This window comes from Pleurodeles waltl, chromosome 9, assembly GCF_031143425.1.
Source record: "Pleurodeles waltl isolate 20211129_DDA chromosome 9, aPleWal1.hap1.20221129, whole genome shotgun sequence".
Classification (NCBI taxonomy): domain Eukaryota; kingdom Metazoa; phylum Chordata; class Amphibia; order Caudata; family Salamandridae; genus Pleurodeles; species Pleurodeles waltl.
The window spans coordinates 542,063,038-542,084,941 of NC_090448.1; the positions used below are offsets into that span (position 1 = coordinate 542,063,038).

General features: G+C 44.0%; 1 protein-coding gene across 3 annotated transcripts in view; it reads left to right on the top strand.

Annotated features, from left to right (window-relative positions):
- KIAA0586 (KIAA0586 ortholog) overlaps positions 1-21,904 on the top strand; it is a 587,996-nt gene that overhangs the window by 548,207 nt on the left and 17,885 nt on the right. For all 3 annotated transcript variants that reach the window (XM_069207463.1, XM_069207462.1, XM_069207464.1), the window contains exon 30: positions 15,286-15,351. In XM_069207463.1, coding sequence (XP_069063564.1) covers positions 15,286-15,351 — 66 coding nt within the window. The remainder of the gene's footprint in view (positions 1-15,285; positions 15,352-21,904) is intronic.

Sequence of the window (21,904 nt, forward strand, 5' to 3'; positions counted from 1 at the left end):
TGACCACATGTATGGAACAGGTGGCTAGCTGCATGACGGCAAGCCACTTAAAGCTTAATGGGGACCAAATAGAGGTGTTGGTGGTTGGAAACAACCTCTCGCTGTAGAACCATTATCAATAGCACCCCTGATTGGGAGATCCATGTATTCCCAACCTGCAGTTAAAAGCCTTGGGGTTATCCTAGACAAGGAGTTGACCATAGATTCTCAGGCTAAAAAGGTATCAAGTATGTGTTTTGGGTTATTAAGATCACTTAGGAAAATCCTCAGATAGCTCCCCCTGTAGTGTAGAAGGCTGGTGGTGCAAGGCCTTATCCTGTCACGCCTGGACGTTCCAACTTCTTGTATCTGGGCAGTCCAGCATATGTTACAAAAAGGGTGCAGGTTATTGAGAATGCTGCAGCATGAGCATTACTAGCTGTGCCGAAAAGATATTCTGTTCGACTGGTACTAGTTAAATTGCACTGGCTGCCAATCGAAAGAAGAATTTAATTCAAAGCCTTGTGTATTGTTCACAGGCTGAAATACTCACTAAGTACACATTCTCTGCAGCATCTTATCACTCTACATCTAGCTCCTAGAGTGTTAAGATCCAGTGATCTTCATCTGCTCAAGGTCCCTAGAATCAAAATGGAAAGTGGAGGGGGTTGTTCGTTTGCATACTATGCTGCCAAACATTGGAATACTCTCCCGGTTAAGCTCAGGTCGAATAGTAACTTACTAAGCTGTAGGAAAAAACAAAAAACAGCTCTCTTTGTATGCCAACAGTTTGACAACTCAGTGTTTTACTGTGCTTCATTTATTAGCACCGGGATGCCTGTTGTTTGGGTAGCTGTTCACGCTTTACAAGATGAGTTAGCATAACGTAACATTTGACATGTGACTTTTTCCAGTTCAGCTACCTTTCAGAGGTGTACCTGGCATATGACTGACATTACACCAGCCTTTCTGGCCTATCTGATGTGCCCCAGCCTTATAATTAACTCTACCAGGGCCAGATGCTCTGTCGCAGGTGCCACTCACCTACGACCGACCATGTACCCACGTAATGACCTATATAAACGAGCATTGGCATGTGATAGACTCTCCTCAGCGCTGCAATCTTGTAACAGTCATATTTGACATGTGATTGACTCTCTCCCGACCTGTTCGCTTTTCAGAGGCACTGACTGGTTGATGGGAATCCACCCACTCTCACAGTTGGCAGTTTTCCATCCATTACTGGTGGTCTCATGAACCCTCTTCTGATACTGAACTTCGCTCAGTTTCATCACTGGGCTACAATAACAAAAGGATTTAACGATTTGCAAAACTACGTAAAAATGGGATCTTGATCTAGACTGCTAGTGTCATAATGGTAAACTGTCTTTGTTCTTTTCCCACAAAATTAATGATTAAAGATTTCAAGAGATTTTGCACGACCGATCACAACGCCCTCGTATGAGGACACATTTCAGTTTTAGCTTCGAGGTACATCTTTGTCTCGCCTTGAGAATACTTAAGGTAAGGTAGCGAATTGTAAAATCAATAAAGGTAAGCAGATAAACCTTCAAAGTTACTCTACTATACCGGCTGAATGTCTAAGGTGATATGGTACGGGGCATTAGATTGCCCTTAAAAGCCCAGGATATGGTCCAGTTGCCATGGGAGGAGGATGCACACAGTTATTTTGCCAGAGGTCTTTACACAAGCCTTGCACCCCCGGCTTCTTAGCACATCATTCAGTGACTAACACATAGCCTATTATGAATCTCCCTGCTGCATTTTAAGCTGTCTGTATTGTTTTTTTGCTTGATAAGCAGGAAGCTCTTCATGTAGAGCCGTTTGCAGTTCCAGCCCTTTTAAAAGTAACAGGGTTTTTGTTTGCTGATACATTTTTCACATGGAGTTCTCAAAATTAATTTATTTCCAGGGCCTGCTTGTCCAATTGTAAGCTGGCTCCTAGTGGTTGAACATTAGCCTCGCCAGAGTCATCAGATGTCGGACTGAATCTCAACTTTTGAGACTTAATCTATACCTCTGTTTTGCTAAGTCAGCCCCCTCAAACCTTAAGACCAGATAAACTCTGAACTTGCAGGGTTCCCTAACCATACCACTGGACATGCATTGGAACAATAAAGCAGCTCCTATGTTTTGTCTCATTCAGATTCTCAATCTGTGGTTCTTTGCCACCTAGTGGCAGGGTTAGAAACTGTTTCTAGAAGTGTAAATACAGAGGTTTCTGTGCTGGTTCCGCACATGTAGCATGCATTATATGCCGTTCACCCGAGCCCTGCACCATGGTGTTCCCTTAGCAATACCCTTTTTCCTCAGCTGAAGGGTGTGGATCACAGTCTGCATCTAATGTGCTAAGGAAACTCCTAGTCCTTATTCTTAGGAGTGTTTCATGGACTATGTCTGTATTTCTTTGTCCACCATCTTCTTTTTTTCCCATATAGTTTATGCCTCACTGGTCTGAGTAAACTGACATTCTCTACACTCATGCTTGCGGAGCAGTCATCCAGTTCATATTCCCCCTCTTTCTTTGACAAAGAACAAAGCACATCTATGTGCTTCATACAGAAACGTGTATGTGTGAAAAGCACATCATTTATTATTCTGAGAAGTAGGAATCAGCACAGTAGTCGTTCGAAAGCTGCTAAACATGAGGATGCTCTTGGCCTTCATGACAGTAACTTCAGAAAGGAAGAGAACTAGGTTTGTTACAAACAGGCAATCAAATGCTGAGGCCAGGTGCAATTAATTTATATCTGCTTTCTTGGGTACAGGGGGCTTGAACTGCTACTGCTTAACCACTTCGATGCGTTAAGCGGCCGGAGCCGTCCGACGTTGCAGTGCTTGTCTGCACAACACAGGAAATCCCTCTGGTGCAGACACAGAGGGATTTCTTGCTAAAAGAAACAGCCCCGGGAGCTGAAGGAAAGCTTCCCCAGCTCTTGAGGCTGTTTTTTTCTTTTCAGTGAAATGATCAGCGCGCATGGCGCTAACACTTTACTGAAAACGAAAATCAAATGAGCCGATCTGCTCATTTCACTTTCACTACCTAGATGCTTGCAGGGCTATCTCAGCCCCTTGAGCACATAGCAGATGGGAGACGTATCATTCCAAATGGGAAAAACTCTCCTTTCCAGTGGAGCCCTGCCCAATGTAACCCAGCTCGGAGATTGCCACCACTAGACACCAGGGAGGGGCAGACTCCCAATGGGCAAGGGCATTTGCTCCTCCTTTAATTTTATGGCTCCAAACAGTCTTTCTGCCCGCCCCTCCCCCTCCGGGGTGGCATATCCCCCAATCTGAGCCCTCCCCCAAATCCTCTCCGGAGGGCAGAAAGCACACTAGGCACCAGGGACTATTTTTTATTTTCTTAGAATAGGGATGGGGGCTGCCCACTACGGGCATGTCAATGTCCCCAGCCTCCAAAAAATGGGTACAGTATTTGTGCCCCCTTGGGGAGGGGGAGATGGGAGCTATAGCCCCCGATCTTCAGGCGGACAGGGCAGAAAACCCACTAGGCACCGTGGTCTATTTTGTTTCTTAGTGGGGCCTGCCCAGTATGGGCATGTCAATGCTCCCTCAACCCCCAAAAACATGGGCACAGCCTTTGTGCCCCCTAACCCTTTTGAGGGGGGGGGGGGGTATGAGGCAAAAGCCACCAATCTGTCCACCAGAAGGGGGTGGCAGAAAGCCCACCAGGGACTATTTGTTTTTATTAGTGTAGGGGTGGGGGCTGCCCAGTAAGGGCATGGCAATGCCCACCAAAGAAAATGGGCACAGTCTTTCGGCCCCCCATTTCGGTCAGATGCGACTATTACCCCCATTTCGCCCCCCTTTGGGGGGTGCAGAAAGCCCGCTAGACACCAGGGAAGAATGTTTTTTTAAAAAGAGGGGTGGGGCATGGCCATGTCCCCACCCCAAATAAATAGGGACAAAGTCTTTCTGCCCAAACCGGTGGAAGGAAATGGGGGGGAGGGACAAATTGGGTAATTACCCCCGATCTGCCCCTTGGGGGTCAGACAGGCCACTAAACACCAGGGAATTTAAAGAAAATAATGAGGTGGAGGCACCCACCACCATGGGCATTGTTTTGCCCCCACTCAAACTGAAGGGGACAACAGTCTTTCTGCTCCTCCTGCGGACTAAAGCATCTCATCCCAATGGCAAGCAAGATGATATTTAATTTTCTTGGGTGTTGATTTTACATATGGGCCGGGAGAGGTTGGTTAACTCCCAATATTGTTACACTTTTAATGCTGAATGGCAGCCCTTTTTGGGCTGCCTCCTTGAAAAACCTACCACACCCAGACACTTCTGAAAAGTAGACATCTGGGGGAGACCAAGGTGGTTGTCTTCACATGCACCCTACAACATTTACTTACCTACAACTGTGCTGATAAAAACTCTGCCCCTCTTGTGTGACCCGGCATAGCGCCCCACCTGTGCTGATACAAGCTCTGCCACACTTGTGTGGCTGGGCATAGTGTCATTGAAGGGAAACCGATCCAACTGAGGTCGGTAGGAGTCTCCACGTAAGGGCTCCCATTGTCCTTGGTTTGATCTGTCCCTCTCGCGGCACTAGGCCCAGCCACACAAGTGAGGCAGTAGTTTTATTGGCACAGGTACGGCAATGCTGGGTGATAGGCATTTTTGTGGCTTCCTGAGGATTTCTGAAGTTTCCATCATAGAGATGTAAGGAAAATGTGTGTTTTCAGGCAAAGTTGGAGGTTTGCAGGGCACTGTGGGTAAAAAAAAAAAAAAAACTAATGGGCTCCGCGCAAGTCAAGACATCCTGGATTTTCCCTAGGTGTATGGTTTTCAAAAATGTACAGGTTGGCTAGATTTCCCTAGGTGCTAGCTGAGCTAGGGTCTAAAATGTAGAGCTACCCTGAGTTTTCAGTGGAAAAATATGCTGCGTCCAGGTTGCATTTTGGGCCATTTCCTGTTGCGGGAACAAGGCGTACCCACACAAGTGATGTGCCATTTTTATCTGGAGACTTGGGGGGAATGCCGGGTGAAAGGAAGTTTGTGGCTTCCTGCAGATTCAAGAACCTTCTATCACAGAAATGTGGGGAAACTGTTTTTGTTAGTCAATGTTTGAGGTTTGCAGGGGACTCAGGGTAAAAAAACGTGGTGAGAGCCATGTAAGTCAATCCACCCTAGATACCCCTTGGTGTCTAGTTTTCACAATTTCACAGGTTTCCTGGGTTTCCCTAGGTGGCAGCTGAACTAGGATCCAAAATCTAACACTACCCTCAATGGGAAAAGAGGGTCAGTTTTCAGTGGAAAAAAGCAATGCATTGATGTTGCGTTTTGGGCCATTTCTTGTTGCGGGTACTAGACCTCCTCGCACAAATGAGGTACCATTTTTATCGAGAGACTTGTAGGAGCATAGAGTAGTAGGACATTTGTTATTACCAATTGGATTTCGCTGCATCTGTGCTTCTCAAATGTAAGCTAAAGTATACAAAAGATGACAACTTGAAAAATACCCATTGTAGGGTGCAGCTCAGAAGTTTGCCCTGGGTACGTTGGGTTCTTGGAGAACCTACAAACCCTATATATTTCCCTGCAACCAGAAGGGTCTAGTGGAACTAATGGTATATTGCTTTTGTCAATCCTGTCTGTCATGGCAAAAGTTGCAGATGAAAATGTTGTCACTAGTGCCTGTTTTCAATATTTCTTTTGTCTACTGTTATTTTCGTCGGGGAAACCCTGTGGGATCTACGCATATGACCCCTTGTCAAATTCAGAATTTTGTCTACTTTTCAGAAATCTACAGCTTTTTCTGGATCAGCCATGGGTTTCACACTGGTTTTCACCATAAACTGGAAGAAGGTTGAGAACACAAAAAAATGGGAAAATAGGCTACCTCTTAGAAAAATGCTAAAAGTGTGATATATATATATATATATATATTTTTAATTAAGCTCTGCATGTTCCTGAAAGTTGGGAAGATGGTGGCTTTAGTACAACCATTAGCAAACCGTTTGTGGATGCCATTATTAGTGATAAAATATCCTTTTTCTGGGGCACTTTTCCCCTATTTTTCTGCTTACTTTCCCAGTCAACAAACCAGTCAACAAATCCTGGGCACTTTGAATCCCCAGGATGTTGGAAAAAAGGACACAAATTTGGCATGGATAGCTTATGTGCACAAATGGAGGTCTAAGCGTGAACTAACCCAAATAGCCAAAAAAGGGCTCAGCACAGAGAGGGCTAGCAGCGAGAGGGCTAAGGATGTACTTCAAAAATGACTCTTGCCGCTTTAAAATGCGGCAGTGGACCCCCGAGATCCCCACAGTTACAGTTACCCAACTGCCAGCACTGATAACTCAGTAAGGCCTACTCACAGTTGCACAAAGGGCGTTGATCAAAAATCCTCTCTAGAATTAGGGACACAAATTACTCACTAGACCCGTTTTCTCACATTCTCAATTCATTGGAACCTTGCACCAACCTCTGATGAGACTGGAACTGCTTTAACCTTCGATATGATTATAAATTTTAAGGTGGTCAAGCCGCATATTGTAAACATAAGCCCCTGATAATTAATTAGACATCCATTTAACTTAATGATATTTGGAAAAACTACTGCAATTAATCGTTTTATTTAGTGTCTTCTGGTTTGCACAATTACGTCTTTCTGATGCTTCGTGACCAACATTTTCCTTGAGTTCCTTACTCATCTTCAAACATATTTGAAACTCTTTTTTAGGTTTCTCCCATGATATGTTCACCAAGGGATGCCTAATCAGCCAGGTCATGCTTGAAGTCATTATCTTGCTTTCATGCTGTACCCATTCTCTTCGTGGGTACCATAGTCACACCGCAACATCCGTTAGAGGTCATGATGGTGTGCGACTGTTTCATACACTCCCTGTCTTGGGAGAGGCAAGTAAAACACATATCGTTATTGCATACGTAGCAGGTTAAGCCTTTCTACTCCCCAGTAGGGCTATGTAACTTTGCATGATCTTTTTCGCAGAAATTAATAAACATTAAAAAAAAATATATGTATTTAGTGCAAAATGTGGTTTGTCAGTATGTGGCATGATTGCTTTTTAACACGAGTAGCCATCATAAAAAAGTCACACAAGATACTGTAGAAGACTGGCGTACTTGTTACTTCTATACCACAATCACCATGACTCACTTGTACAAATGGTAAAACAAAGCCAGGGCTGTTATACTTCATATTATCCTGCAGGGACCAGTTAATAGAGGACAGACCCAATGTTGAGGACACGCTTAAATCTGCTGCGAGTGTCCACACACTTCTGTGAAGATGGCAGATGGAAAGGCACAACCCTCAAGGCAAAGGCTTCTTTAGAAGATACACCTATACACTTGTGTGGCATTGCTCTCTAAAAACCTGCTACTCAAACATCTAAAAGTCAAAGTTGTTCACATGTGGTACATTGAACGTGTGCCCATGAGCTTGCAGTCATGCTGCACAACCATGAGTTTTTTTTGATAGATTGTGGGCTTTGAACATACTTTGTAATCATGCAATTGGGCATTTTCTGCCATGTGGATGGTGGTTCTAATTTTTTTCCAACAATAAAGGTTGACATTTTTCTCGTCTTCTATAGTCAACCTCACATGTGTTCTGGTTTTGTGTTTGGATTTAGCTACTCTGTAGCATACAAGTTTCTTGTACAGGCAGCATGTCACAGCATACGTTTGTCCATAGTTATGCCAGTGGTCGATTGGGGCATGAACACAGCTACCGCTAGAAGCCCAAAGAAGGGACAAGAGATGAAGCTACTTTTTAAATTGACTAAGGTTAAGCTCATATCCTTAAATGCATAGGCGAAGGAGTGGTGCTTTAATTTGGGGTCCCTTTTGTCTATTTAATTTAGTTGATATTTGTATTTTTTACAAAAACACTACCAGCATATTTGATGTAAGATCACCACTTGAAATGTGTACCTGACACAAGTATAAAAAGGATTTGTGACGCAAGAGAAAATATACACTAATTATCCAATAATAAACCAGATAAAAGGTAGCTTTCTGCCACACTTCACTTACTCGGTTGAATTGCTACATTAAATGGCCAATCAAAGACATACACAGGACAATGCTGAAGTGTTGTGTATATTTAAACATGAACATGCAAAATTACGGCTAAAACATAATATCAAATTGTATTGTTACAGTATTGTACATGTGCAGATATGAAGTAGTTAAACAGCAAGAAAAATTATGTGGAGATCAAACCATATAAATATATGTTATACCTTTGTGTGGAAGAGAAAACTGTGGTTGTGTGGCTTCTCTTTACAATTAACTGGTAAAAATACAGGGATTCCATATGGAATCAGAATAGGTGCTTCTCTTTATCTGTGGACCTACCGATATGAGTGGTAGAGAGGGCCCAGAGAGAAGATGTGTGCTAGGACCCGGTGTAACATGGTACTAGTGGAATGCTACTCATGCCAGTTGTATGATATGTGAGAGCGAAACTACGTTGTAGACTTACAGTATACAGAATTCTCAACTTCCAGCTATGTCCTTAAGCATAGAAACAGAGGTGGCCAATTAGCCACTATGTGGTGTATGTGTAGTTTGTGTGTGGTAGAGGGTGTTTTGTTCACCGCCCACCCTCCAACCGCTGAGTGCTTTGAAAAGATGAGAACCTTTCTCTTTTCATGTGTAACAAATGCTCTGCCTCATTTTATGTACTTGAGAGAAAGAAAGGTTGATTTTGATTAGATTGTGCCAAGTCTTCACCACTTACATTTTATGTATGGATGATGGTTTGATTGTGTTTACTTATGATAAGCTAACAAAATGCTCTGATGAGCTTAGATACTGAGAGCCTGTACATGAGAATGCCACAAGACAAAACCCTGAAAGTCATACAAGAAACCCTATAACAAAGAGAATGGGAATACACAACCCAAGCTTCTTTTGTGATGGACTGTGCCCGTCGAGCAATTTAAAAACATTTTTGAGTATGATGGTACCCTTTTTTTTGCAGACATATGGAAAGACATATGAAACTTCAATAGGGAATGCCTTTGCCGATAGAGTGGCTGGGCTGTATGTCTATAACATAGAAGGTAAATTCATTTTGAACCCTAGCAACCCTTTTCTGAAGAATATAGTGTTATGGAAGAGGAACATAGATAATGTACTGGGCTTATGGTCAGGGGATTTGGAATTCACTTTACTGTTTTTTCCCTGGCTAAATAGTTGTGACAGTAATCTAAAGTTTACACAAACGGTGGACAGAAAATCTTTAACATTCCTAGAAATGACAGTATTTGCTTAGGAGAGCAGACTGCACACAAAGACTTACCGAAAACCTACAGTTAAGAATATACTCCTAGAGTTTGATAGTTTTTACTCTCGACCTCTCCAGGAGAATCTACCTTAGGGCCAATTCCTTATAATTTGAAGGAACTGCAGTAAAGTGGTAGACTTCAACCAACAAGGAAAGACCCTTTTGGATAAACTACGGGCTCATGAGTATCCATAGACCATCATTAAGACAACTGTGAAAAGAGCAAGAAATGAGAACAGAGAGGCTCTTTTGGAACACGCAGGGATTCCCTTAACCTATGTAACCACTTTTAGTACAGTTTCCAAATGGGTGAAAAAACTTATCACAAAAAAATGGAAAATCCTCAATGCAAATTCACGTTCATGAAAACAACCCATGTTTTCTTATAAACGTGCTAACGGCCTAACAGATTTGTTGGTATCTACTAGCCCAAAAATACACAGGGATACTAAAACCATGATTGTAAACTGCTGGGTACTCCCTGATGTTGTAGGGCATTACCCCTATGAAACTGGATGTGTTTGCCACTTGACAATTGCAGCAAAGACTCTGTATTTAAGACTGAATAATAGAATGGACCATTAGGAAACACACAAATTGCAATTCCACAGGTAATGTACATAATTACTTGTCCTTGTGGGTTACTGTGCATTAGGATGACTGGCAGGAAAATAAAGACCAGAATTATCTGTTACAAGAGAAACACCGCCAAGATAACAGAACATTTGCTGTCTGTTGGGCACACCACAAATATGACATAGGTGATCATTGAACAACTTGTGAATGGCACAAAAAATCCAGATAAGATATTGTTTGAAAAAGAACAGAGATGGATTTATCGCTTACCCACCCATGGAATTGGACTAAATGATAATATTCCTTGCAATGGGGTCCAGATCTGAATTAAAGTGAAGAGTGAACATTAAAAATGTTCTAGGGGATCAACTGATCTTCTATGCCACATGGGAAGGCAATGGAGATTTTATGTCAGATTAAAAACAACATTGACATCCCATAATAAACTGTATTTGGGTAAAGGAGGATTAGAAAACTTTGCCCCCTTCAATAGTCGAGAAACTAGAGGATGTTCCCCAGCAGGCTTACCGTTGATGTAAGGGTGATAGGAAGAACTCGCCGATCTGTACAGATTAATCGTACGGTATGACTTAGCTTTACTAGCTTCAGCTGCAAGGAAATTAACTATGAAAGTTACATCTGCTGAAAGGGAATTGATATTTTTTCCCATGCACCAGCTATGCCATAAGGATAAAGCTGAGATATATGCCTTTTTTGTGCCTAATGCCCAGGAAATCGCACGGACTGGTTGGGAATCACTGACAATTTCCATGCTGAAAGGGAGAGAAGGTTGTCTAGAATCAAGTTGTGAGAAAGACCCAAGGGGTTGGTGAGAAGGTCCGGAAAGGAGGGAAGGAGAAAAGAGGAGTCTACTGCCAACTCTAGGAGAGAAGGGAACCATAATTTGGATTTCCAGAAAGGAGCTATGAGGACTACCACTGCTTGTTGATGTCTGATGTGCGCCAATAGCCTGTTTATCATAATGAAAGGGGGGAAAGCGTAGTTCAGGGATGTTGACCAGTCCTGAGAGAAGGCATCGAAGGCTAGAGCGAACCGATCTGGGCGCCAACTTTAGAATTTTGGAAACTGAGTGTTGAGACGTTACTCAAAAAGGTCTAGTTGGAATGGACCCCATTTGTGAGAAATAGCCCGGAAAATTTTGGGATGAAGTTTCCAGTCGCTAGAGTCTTGGAGAAAACGAGAATGCCACTCCGCTACGGTATTGAGATTGCCATGGGATGTCTTCCGCTTGGACTGAGGTTTTTCATTGAAGACGAAACTCCCAAAACCCTTTCGCTAATTCCGCTAAAGGTTTGGATCTTATGCCTCCCAGACGGTTGATATATCTGACCGCTGAAATGTTGTTCATTCTGAGAAGAACGGAACAACATACTCGATCTCTTGCCAGACTTTTGACCGCAAAGGAGCCGGCAAGCATCTCTAAACAATTGATGTGCAACTGTGACTCCTGAAGAGACCATGTACCCCCAGTCGAGATTATACCACACCGGACTCTCCATCCGAAGAGGCCTGCATCGGATTCTAATACTAGATCTGGGGCTGACGCAAATATGGTCCTGCTGTTCCAGGCGTCTAAATGGTCTATCCACCATTGGAGTTCTGCGCGTGAATCATGATCTAAAACCACGTTGTCTCGATATGCGAGACCCCTTTGAAGATGACGTATTTTGAGTCTTTGAAGGGCTTTGTAGTGAAGAGGACCCAGAAAAATGGCCTGGATGGAAGAGGAAAGAAGGCCTACAATCCTTGCCAAAGATCTGAGGGATATAAGGGATTTGCGTAGGTTGTGAATAATTTCGGATTTTATAGACTTTACTTTTGCGGGGGAAGAAGAAGAGTAGCTGACACCGAATCTACGAGGAACCCTAGAAACTCTATGCGTTGGACTGGAACAAGAGAAGACTTTTAGTTGTTTATGAGGAAACCCAGATCGGTAAGGAGGTCAAGTGAAGATGAGATTGAAGGAAAGTACGATCTTAGTTCATAATGAGGATATCGTCTAGATAAATAATCAGTCTGATACCCTGTGCCCTGAGGAAAGCCACGACCGACCTCATGAGTTTTGTGAAACACCAGGGCGCTGAAGAAAGGCCGGAAGGAAGGGAAGAAAAATTATAAAATTGATTCATCCATTCACATTGTAGGAATATCCTGGAATCTTGATGCATAGGAACTGACAGGTAGGCGTCCTGGAGATCCAAACGAACCATCCAATCGCCCTGAAGAAGAGAGTCCCTGAGATGGAGAATAATCTCCATTTTGAAGTGACGGTAAACCACAAATTGGTTGAAATGTTTTAGATTGATAACTGGGCGCATCTTTTTGTTCTTTTTCTGGACCAGAAAAATAGAACTGAAGAAGCCTAAGGGGTCTGGGTGACGGGGGAGGATGGTTTGTTGGGAAAACTTGGGAGGCTGAGGAAAAAGAGTCTGAATAGGCTCTGAGTAGAGCTCGATGTTGTAACCTTGAACAGTGTTTATAACCCATGGATCTGAAGTTATCGACTGCCATATTGGAAGGAACAACAAAAGACGACCCCCTACAATAGGAGGGCCAGAAGAAAGACTTACCGGTTTGGGCTGCAAGTCTGGAAGCTCGGCTGCCTCTGTTGCGGAAACCGCATCCTCTTTGTGGATAGAATTGCGGTCCGTACTCCTGGTAGAAGGCATTGAAGGCACCATGGGAACCTTGATTATTGTATGAGTGGCCGGCAAAGCAGTTCCTGCCTCTGCCGGCCCTGGCAAAAACCCGACTGTGAAACATCTTCTTGAGCGACTGCTGGGCCTTGTACAAGGAGGCAAAGGTTGAAACATATTTGCTCAATTCCTTGATGAAGGAATCCCCAAAAAGTAGCCCTTCCGCCTTGATACCTGGGTCTGACACAGCCAGCTTGACCAACTTTGAATTCAATTTAAGAAGGAGGCCTTTCCTGCGTACGTGGGTAATTGCAGCATTGGCATTGCCTAGTAGACAAAAGGATCTCTGAACCCATAGAGATAAATCCACTGGATCAATGGGACAATTGTCCAGACGGGCAGCTTCGCCCAAATCAAAAATGCGGGTGACAGGACCCACTACATCCAGCAGCTTATCCTGGCAAGTGGAACAGGCTTGGACCACGCCTTTGCGTGGATCCTTACCAAACTTGGTAAAAAAGGTAATTAGGGAAGGGTGCATAGCTGGGGTGGATGTCATTTTGCACGCTAAAGAAGGACGAGGACATTCAGAATGGAGTTTGGCTCTGGTTTGTTTATCCAATGATGTGCGTAATCTACATGCCACATAATCACCTACTTGATCCGCAGGAAACCATTATGTAGAATTAGGGTGATGAATATCAGTTGGGTTGAACATAGGAACCCCTTCTGCATCCGAAATTACTGGAGCCTGGCTAGCCTCTTGCACCATCATCTTTGCTTTCTTTGGAGGAGGAGAAAATACAGAGTTCTCATCATCTGAATTGTTTGCCTTAGAGACGGAATCTGTACCATCATCATCAGTATCTAAAATACTGGAAATCACAATAGGCGCAGCAATATGCATGGATTTCTTTGTGCACTTAAGAGACGATTTAGAATGTAAAATCTTAGAACCCTCCTTAGAAGGAGCCTTATGAGGAGCTGCATCTTCTGCCTTTTGTGAGGTAACTTCACTAATCAACGCCTTTTTGGAAACATTTTTTAAATAGGGTGTTTTCTGCTTTCCCCCGCAGATTGGGCCAAAATCGTCTTAGAAACCAAGCTTAAAATCGAATTTTCCAAATTTTTAGATAATTTATTAACAGAAGTTGACATAGTTTGCTCCACAAAACTTTGAATGAACTCACTCAGCTGTTCATTAATTTGTTCATCCTCCTCCAAGCTATTCTCTTTATCAAAGAGCCCTCCATTTCCATTAAAACGAATTAATCAGGAATTAAAATAAAAAGTATTAGAAATGTTAGAAGGGTTAATGTCCCTTTAATTGTAGAAGAAAACTAACTTGGCTCCGCCTACGGGCGGAGAAAAAGGCAGAACCTGACTGAAACACGAAGCTGGGACGAGGCAGCAAGCAGGTAAGGAAAACGTCCCACAAAGGAAGAAAGAGCATGAAACTGGCGTTTCAGACAAGCGCTGCCACGAAATGAGGTCGCGCTATGAGAAACGGCAGTTTAGAATGCCAGTGAGAGAAAAAGGCAGAGAGCGCGAGAAGAGACGCGCTAAACTGAAAATATACGGCTACGAGCCGACTCGGAATAAAAGGGCAGCAAAAGCAACATTGCACGCTGACAAAGCATATAATACAATAAAGAAACACCTTTACAGAGAAAAATATAAATAAAGACAAAAACGAGCATAGATGTGAAATACTTAGCTTGACTGCGAGCAGCAAGAAAGGCTGTTCACAGTCAAGATACGTATTTAGGGGTTTGATGACCTGTGATTGGTGGACTCTTCGAATTACTGTTTGTCTCCCATTGGCCCGTTTTTCCTTTGGCCTTCTGGGAGTTGTTGTTTTCTTGACTGCTGCTATTTATTAAACAAGAAAAGATAATGCATAATATGAGCCTCCGGTCTTGCCATAAAATTCACCATTCACAAGTGAAAAACCGTAATACTGCAATAATATTGCACCCGGTAGTTGTCGTACTCCACAATATATGTAATTCTTGGTGTGAAATTGTCAATCGGGATTCCTTCAAGTATTCATAATGACATTAAAAGTCCTTTATAATAGCGAGTAGATCTATATTTCAGTTCAAATAAACACTGTCCTTTTACTGTTACAGACACACTCACATCCACCCACACACACATTTCTATGTCAAATACCACAACATACTTTCATTTGAATCCAAGTCCTTGAGGCTTCTGGACATACTTTCTGGTCAGACTTCTGCTTCTTGCAACAATCATCTATGCTAGTTCCTTGCCAGCAGTGGAGTGGTTGCACGTTGTAGCTATTAATTTCAGTGAAAATAGTTAACCCAAAAGGGAATCACCTCATAAGACAACAGGCTTTTTATTTGAACTGTTTTTTTGAAGGAAAAATGTTTGAGAAAAGACCTTTTATGTGATGGAGCAAAAAACGGCGTTTCCGTGTAGTATGAAAAGCCATTTTTTTAATCATAACGTTAAGGTATAGTATATAGTTTCATGCACCATATAAATTACGCTTTAGTTGTAGAAATGAGTGCACTTTTTATTAGTAGTTTACTCACGCAATTAGGCCTAAACAGAGAGCCAATTCATAAAATGAAACTGTTGATACTCTGAGAAATGTCCCTGCAGAGGGGCCGACATTACCCTTGTACACTAGACCTTTATTACACTAACTTGGGTTCACGTCGAGGAATGTGTATTGAATTTTCCTTGCTGGCGGTGAGAGAAGGATATTAAAAATACGCATTTATATTGTAGGCGCGCACGCAGATTTGGATCGGACGCATATTGAACCTAGCGTGTACCTGACGTCATTGCTGTCAGGTAGGTCTGCTTTTTTTAATTTTTTTTAATCAAGACAGGTGATTAATGTGGGCACCACGTTTAAGGGTTAAAGAGGGACTGCTCTGTCTTATGTGTACTGTGGGCTGCAAAAGTAGTAAAGTAATGTCAAAAACACAAAATGTCTGTCCCAGTTGAGTGGTGTATAAAATGTTGACTTGAAGGTTTGCAGGTGCTGCATTAAGAACCTAAACTGAAAGTGCTTCGAAATATACCAGCTGGAGAGCTTAATTGTTAAGCCAGGGTAGTGCTTAAACTTTGAAGTCCATTTTAAACAAAGTAAAGCTGCTGGAATCTGGCAAAAAGAAATGCGCGTGTTATCCATTCCTTCTTGTAGACCAAGGACGCCGGGGTTGTTTTCACAGGTGCATTTCGGATTACTGCCCTCTATGGGCGTTTATTTATTTCTGTTAAATTGTACCTGTGTAAGACAAGAACATCACCTGAAAGCGTTTTCTTTTGTTTTGGGAGAGGCTGATTATTTATAGGAATGTGTTAAAATGTCTGTCCTGTTTGAACCAAGTTACTGTTTTTTAGGGCGCAGTGGTGACTGCCCTGATCTCTGCAGTCTCAAAATTTGAGAGAAAAAAGGTGCAATCGGTTTTGCTTTTGGTCTTATAAAACATTTGTGTTAAGTGAGTTCCTGCTTTAAAAACACCCCCTCTGATTCGTAGGCAAGCAGACACACACCCACTCTCTTGTATTCATTAGAGTATACTAAATAACTACTCTAGACAACTCAGGTGTGTCTAGAGGTGGGCCGGTCGCAAAGCAGACCAGTTCATTGGCCTGCACGTAACGCCTCACTGGGGCGGGACAGAGACAGTGCAAGCGTAAGAAGCCCGCAAAAATGGTGCACCCGGATGGGGGGGCGTCCTTTCAACAAGCCAATCTGGGTGCACAACAGGGTTGACACACACCAAAGGAAGGAGGGCATCGCAGCTGCGTAAGTGCAGGGAAGATGAGAGGGGCAGAGATAAATTCGATTGGGTCTGAAGCTCAGAAACCTGAAAGGGCCTGCCTCCAAAACAGTCCTTGGGATTCCTCACGGCAGGGACAGAAAAGGGGGAGCAGGCAAGGTCCTTGGGATGCCTCACAGCAGGGACCTAAGGAACAGGTGGAAGGACACAGCTGGTGGCTATGGCACTTGTAGCCCGGGAGGTCAGAGGTACCCCCAGCTGTAACAAGGGGATGGAGCCAAGTAGTCGCTCGACGCTGCTGATCATACATCTAAGAGCGACATGCAAATGAGACAATGCTTGAACGCTACCAAGATCAAATCAGACATAAAGATAAAAAAGTAACACAGGAAGTTCATGTTAAAGGGGATAAATCGAATGACCGGTAAATGTGATAATGATGCACCATGAATGCCTTCTATATATTTGTAATAAACTGCGGCCACATTTATCCCAGCAGTGGCTCACTGGTGGTTATATCGACATTATGGGAACTTGGGGCCCTGATAGGGAGGCAGGGTGGTCACTGGTTGGGGCTTGAGTCCTTGCACAAATGGGAGGGGTTTAGAGTTGGGACTAGGTCCAGTGTTAAGGCACCAGTACCTTAATGTTGCCATCGAATATGGGGAGTGTGGTAGTATTCCTGAATATAAACCTGGCCATTATGTTCATCCAAATAAATGCTGTAAACATGTGGTCAATGAGGCAGCTACTAACCTCACACTCTCCCACTTCCTGTACCAAAGGTACAGGTAACTCAAGGGTTTGGATCTTTATGATTAGACCCCTAATGCTACACATGATATCCAGTGTAAAACTAACATCCACTTGTTGTGACCCATGTTCTGCAGCTAAGGGTACCCTTAGAAATAATTACCAGGGGTCTCTGTGCTGGTAATTTCTCATTTCACCAAGGTGAAAAATAGGTCTGGAGAGATACTACGGTTTTAGTTATTCAGGTGGAGTCAAACTCTCCTTACTGGCCCGGTCGAAATTGTATAATCTGTGCCAGCTTTAGGGCGGTGGTGGTGCTACCACACTAGGCGCCAAGCTCACTGGGGGCCATTTGCACTCTGACCAAAGTGCCATTGTCCATCTGTCATTTGCACAATGAGGTAATTGTGACAATAAAAGACGGATAGTGGCAGTCACAGTTTTCGGTATTGCCAGATTGGGCTATTTCTTGCACAGATGGCTAATATTTTTCTCATTTGGGGAGGGAGAAAATTAAACTGGCAGGTGACTTACTTTTGTAATAAATTGAGCCATGTGTGAGTGTGTTTTTAATGGGAAACGGCTCTCCCTTTAAGTGATGCAGACGTGCACTGTCCCACTGCACTGAGCTAGCTGTTGATGGAGACTGTGCCAGATCGTGCCTGCCTCAGCCTGCAACTGCCTCACACACCGTGCCCAGCCAGCAGCAGCAGAAATACACTCGTGTGTGGGTCACAGTTGGGCCCTCTATGCTATAATGATGTACCACTTCAATCATTATTTACGCCCGCCTGTTACCGGGCCATCAGTTTAATGTAGCAGGCTAAAACGCAACCAGTGATGCATATTTGCCAGTAGACCTGATTCAGATGGGAGACTCCCGATTTTTTAAGCCAAAAATGGCTTTATTTTGGCTGTCTCCCACTTGAAATTGCCTCTCCTCAATAAAAGTCAGTGGGAGAAATACATTCTCTCGATTATTTTTTTAGAAATCTCCCGTTTCCCGCTTCTAAAATGTTGCTAGGCAGCTGATGGCATCACAAAAGGCTGATGGATGTAGTGCTAAAACTTTTCAAACACTCATCCTCGGTCACAGTTCTTGGTTAAATCCATTGTTCTTTTGCTCAACATACCACTCCAGTTTGGACCCAACCATATGCAAATTAGTCTTGACCCTGATTCCCATGGGAACAGTCCAGTCCGTGCTGCCAGGCCAGGTCCTCCCTGGTCTGGAAACAAGCAAACTGGGACCAGTTTCGGGGTACCACCCCTCATCAGCCAGGCTACCTTGAATCCAGTGGCACACTGAGCAAGGGGCCCATGTCTGGGTATACCCTGGCCACTTATGGCAACTTTAGCAAGATGTGGTCCCTTGCTTACTGTGCCAGCGAATTCAAGCTGAATTGGCTGATGAGCCGTGATACCCCTAAACCGGTCCCAGGATGCTTGTTTCTGGCCCATGGAGGACCTGGCTGGGCAGTTTGAGCTGGACTGTACCCATGGGGAGCAGGGTCAAGACTGATTCGCATATGACTGGGTCCAAACTGGGGTGACGTGGCGAGCAACATAATGATGTATTAAACCAAGACCCATGACCCGGGGGTGAGTCTTTGAAAAGTTTCAGCACTCGGTTTATCATTTTATTTTGTGTTGTTACTATGTACGCCCTACATGGCTAGGGCATGCCCAGGCTTGGGTTCCTTGCTTGCTGTGCCACTGGATTCAACTAGCCTTCCAGATGAGGGGTGATATCCTGATACCAGTCCCAGGATGCTTGTTTCTGGTCCAGGGCAGATCTGGCTTGGCAGTTCGGGCTGGACCGTTATCATGGGGAGCAGAGTCAAGACTGATTTACATATGGCTGTGTCCAAACTAGGGTGACCTGGATAGCAAAATAGCAATTGATTAAACTCAGATCTGTGACTGAGGGTTAATGTTTGAAAAAGTTTCAACACTCAATCCATCATTTTATTATGTGGTGGTGATATGTATCTGATGGCCACATTTCAAGCATATTAGCCTGTCTCGATCCTCTGTTTTTAAAGAGTTCTCACTAACTGTCTTGTGTCACCTCACCGCCTTGTGCAGATAAGTCTTCAGGGCTGTCTGTAACTCAGGTGATTTTGGCAGCCTTTCTACCACGACAGCTCCATTCAACCATTATATCCACAAAGGAAAAGAAAGTCACTATCATAATAGACCAGAGAGAGCTAGGCCATTGGAAGTTGAGAGGAGGGGCCGTAATCTCCTAGGCTTAGCCCAACCCCCCCTTCGGCTCTGTGCTTCCGTGTGCAGGAAAGGTAGCCAGACTGTGCTCTGCTCTGCCCCTCACCCGCACAACAGCCTCCCATCCACCGCCACCAGTGACTTCAGTGGGCACCACCTGTAATCTTGCGCTGTCCATCATGCTGTTAACTACGCTAACAGGCTTCGGTGCTGCCTGACCCTGAGTTGAGTCCCTGTAAAGTGAGGTCGAAAACTTTTTTTTCTCCTTTCAAATATGCTGTATCTCTGGCTTATCTAATTTGGTCACAGACAGGCTGTATTTTAAACCATATATCACTGAGGTAAAGGCACCAGCTGCCTTGATGTTTGCATGCTCAGCAATTTTCAGGCAAGTGTAATAACAGCATAATTACTCCTGTGGTTAGTGTACTTGTTGGTGAGATCGGTGCTTCACCTGGTCACAATTTTGACTCTTACTAAAGTAGCACATTGGGTTATTGTTCCTGCTGCAAAGCACAAAGTGTAACATGAGGATCAAAGGTTTGAATGTTATGTAGATAGCTCAGTGGATTGCTGCTTTTGTCATGGAGATCCCTTTACAGTCTTTCTATTACAGCTCAGTGAGCTATGAACTGCCATCCAAGAGCTGAATGCACACTGCAAGAATGTTATTGTTTTCCCCTCAATCTTTCGTTATTTTAAGATTGCTAAAAGGGGTTCCTTCGGGCAGTAATATGTTCTAATTAGTAAAGACAACCCCAGCCATTGTGTTACTTTTTAAATCCTGAGTTTCTTTTTTTCCAGACCAACTACTTTTGACATATAATGCTTACTAGTATGGATGTTACGTGACTTCTACACCTCATAGCCCTTATTGTGCTATCTATGTAACAAATCATATACATTGGTTTACACATGTATGATTCATTGTCTCTGTTAATATGTGTTTTTGTAGAAGAGAAATTAAACAAATGTGAGAGGGGGCTATTGACAGGTGAGTGGCGCTTTAGAAAGGTGGTAGTAAGTAAATCCATGCAGAAGGCAGTCATTGCGGAAGGGCACTAACAACATTTGCCACACTGAACACCACCAACGCAAGGTGACCCTATATGTAATGAGGTCCTTTGTGTCAAGTACGCCCACTTACACACAAAGGTCGAACAGGGCAGGATCGATTGGGAAGAACGTTTTCAAGCATTTTTAATTTTTAAAAAATAGATCCCATTATTTTGTGTTAAAACACAATCTAAACAATTAACGCTGACCTAGAGCCGTCTGGACTGAAAAGGAAAGAAAGGGGTTCTCCTGGTCTGTGAATAGAGGGACAGAGAGCCAAGAAAGAAACAAACCTTTGTACCCGGGTGTCTGCTACCTGAAAACAATATAAATGTGTGTAGGTGGTTAATGCTTCCATTTTCTTGCGATAATGGCATTACTCCTAGTCCTACTCCCTCGCCTTCCTTTAAACCAATGAGGCTTCCTGCCTCCCACTAGACCCTCCCCTCCCCTTTTAAAACTCCCCCCACCCCTACCCCCTCCTGTACAAAAACCAAGCCCAAGCAGCAACTCAGACAGTCCGTACCGGGAGGGCGGGAGGGAACGGAAAGGAAGGCGAGGGAGTAGGACTAGGAGTAATGCCATTATCGCAAGAAAATGGACGCATTACCTCCTGTCCCTCCCTCGCCTTCCTTTAAACCAATGAGACATAGCAAGAAACACACAGGAGATGGACACTGAGTTGCAAGAAGTTCAATATCATGCACAAAGGCCACCAAAACCCCACCTCTAAGACTTCATAGAGGACAAGACACGGTGAACCAATACCGACTCCAAACCACCCAAGTCCGACCGGCCAGAAAGCAGAACAAAACGCCAAAGGCGAGGCCCAAGTGGCGGCCCTGCCAATTTCCACCACTGAAGTCCCCTGAGACTCTGCCACCCAAGCCGCCATACCCCTGGTAGAACAACCCTGAACCCCTTGATGAGGAACAACCCCTATCAAGGAAAAAAACAAACAGAATCAATGATCTCACCCACCGACTCAAGGAAGCCGTGGAAGGCATCGCCGCTACGGGCCGGCCCAAAATCTACAAAAAGCGAATCACCCTTACGGAAAGGAGCCACCACCCTCAGGCACTCCAACAAAGCCCTGCGTACATCCTACAAATGCAAACGCACCACCTCCACCAAAGCGGGATTCGGACAAAAGGAAGGAAGGATGACCTCCAGGCGAGCATGAAAAGAAGAATTGACGTTCGGGATAAAAGAAGGTAACGGAACCAGAAACACCCGATCCAGAAACAGTTCCCAAAAAGGAAAGGAACAGGCCAAGGCCCCCAAATCACCTAAACGGCGAGCCGAAGCAATGGCCACCAAAAAGAACGTCGCTAAGGAAAGAAGACGTAAACACAGTCCCCCAGAGGTTCAAAAGGTTAATCCGTTAAAACATCCAATACCAAAGAAAGATCCCCTGAAGGAAAAGAACGTACAGGGCGAGGAAACAAATGAAGAAGCCCCTGAAAAATCCCGGCAACAAACGACCCTTATCCGGAAGGCTGCGCCACGGACCTCTAAATGCCTGAATAGCCGCCCACTGTACCAGCAGAGACGCCCCAGACAACCTCAACTGTGCACCG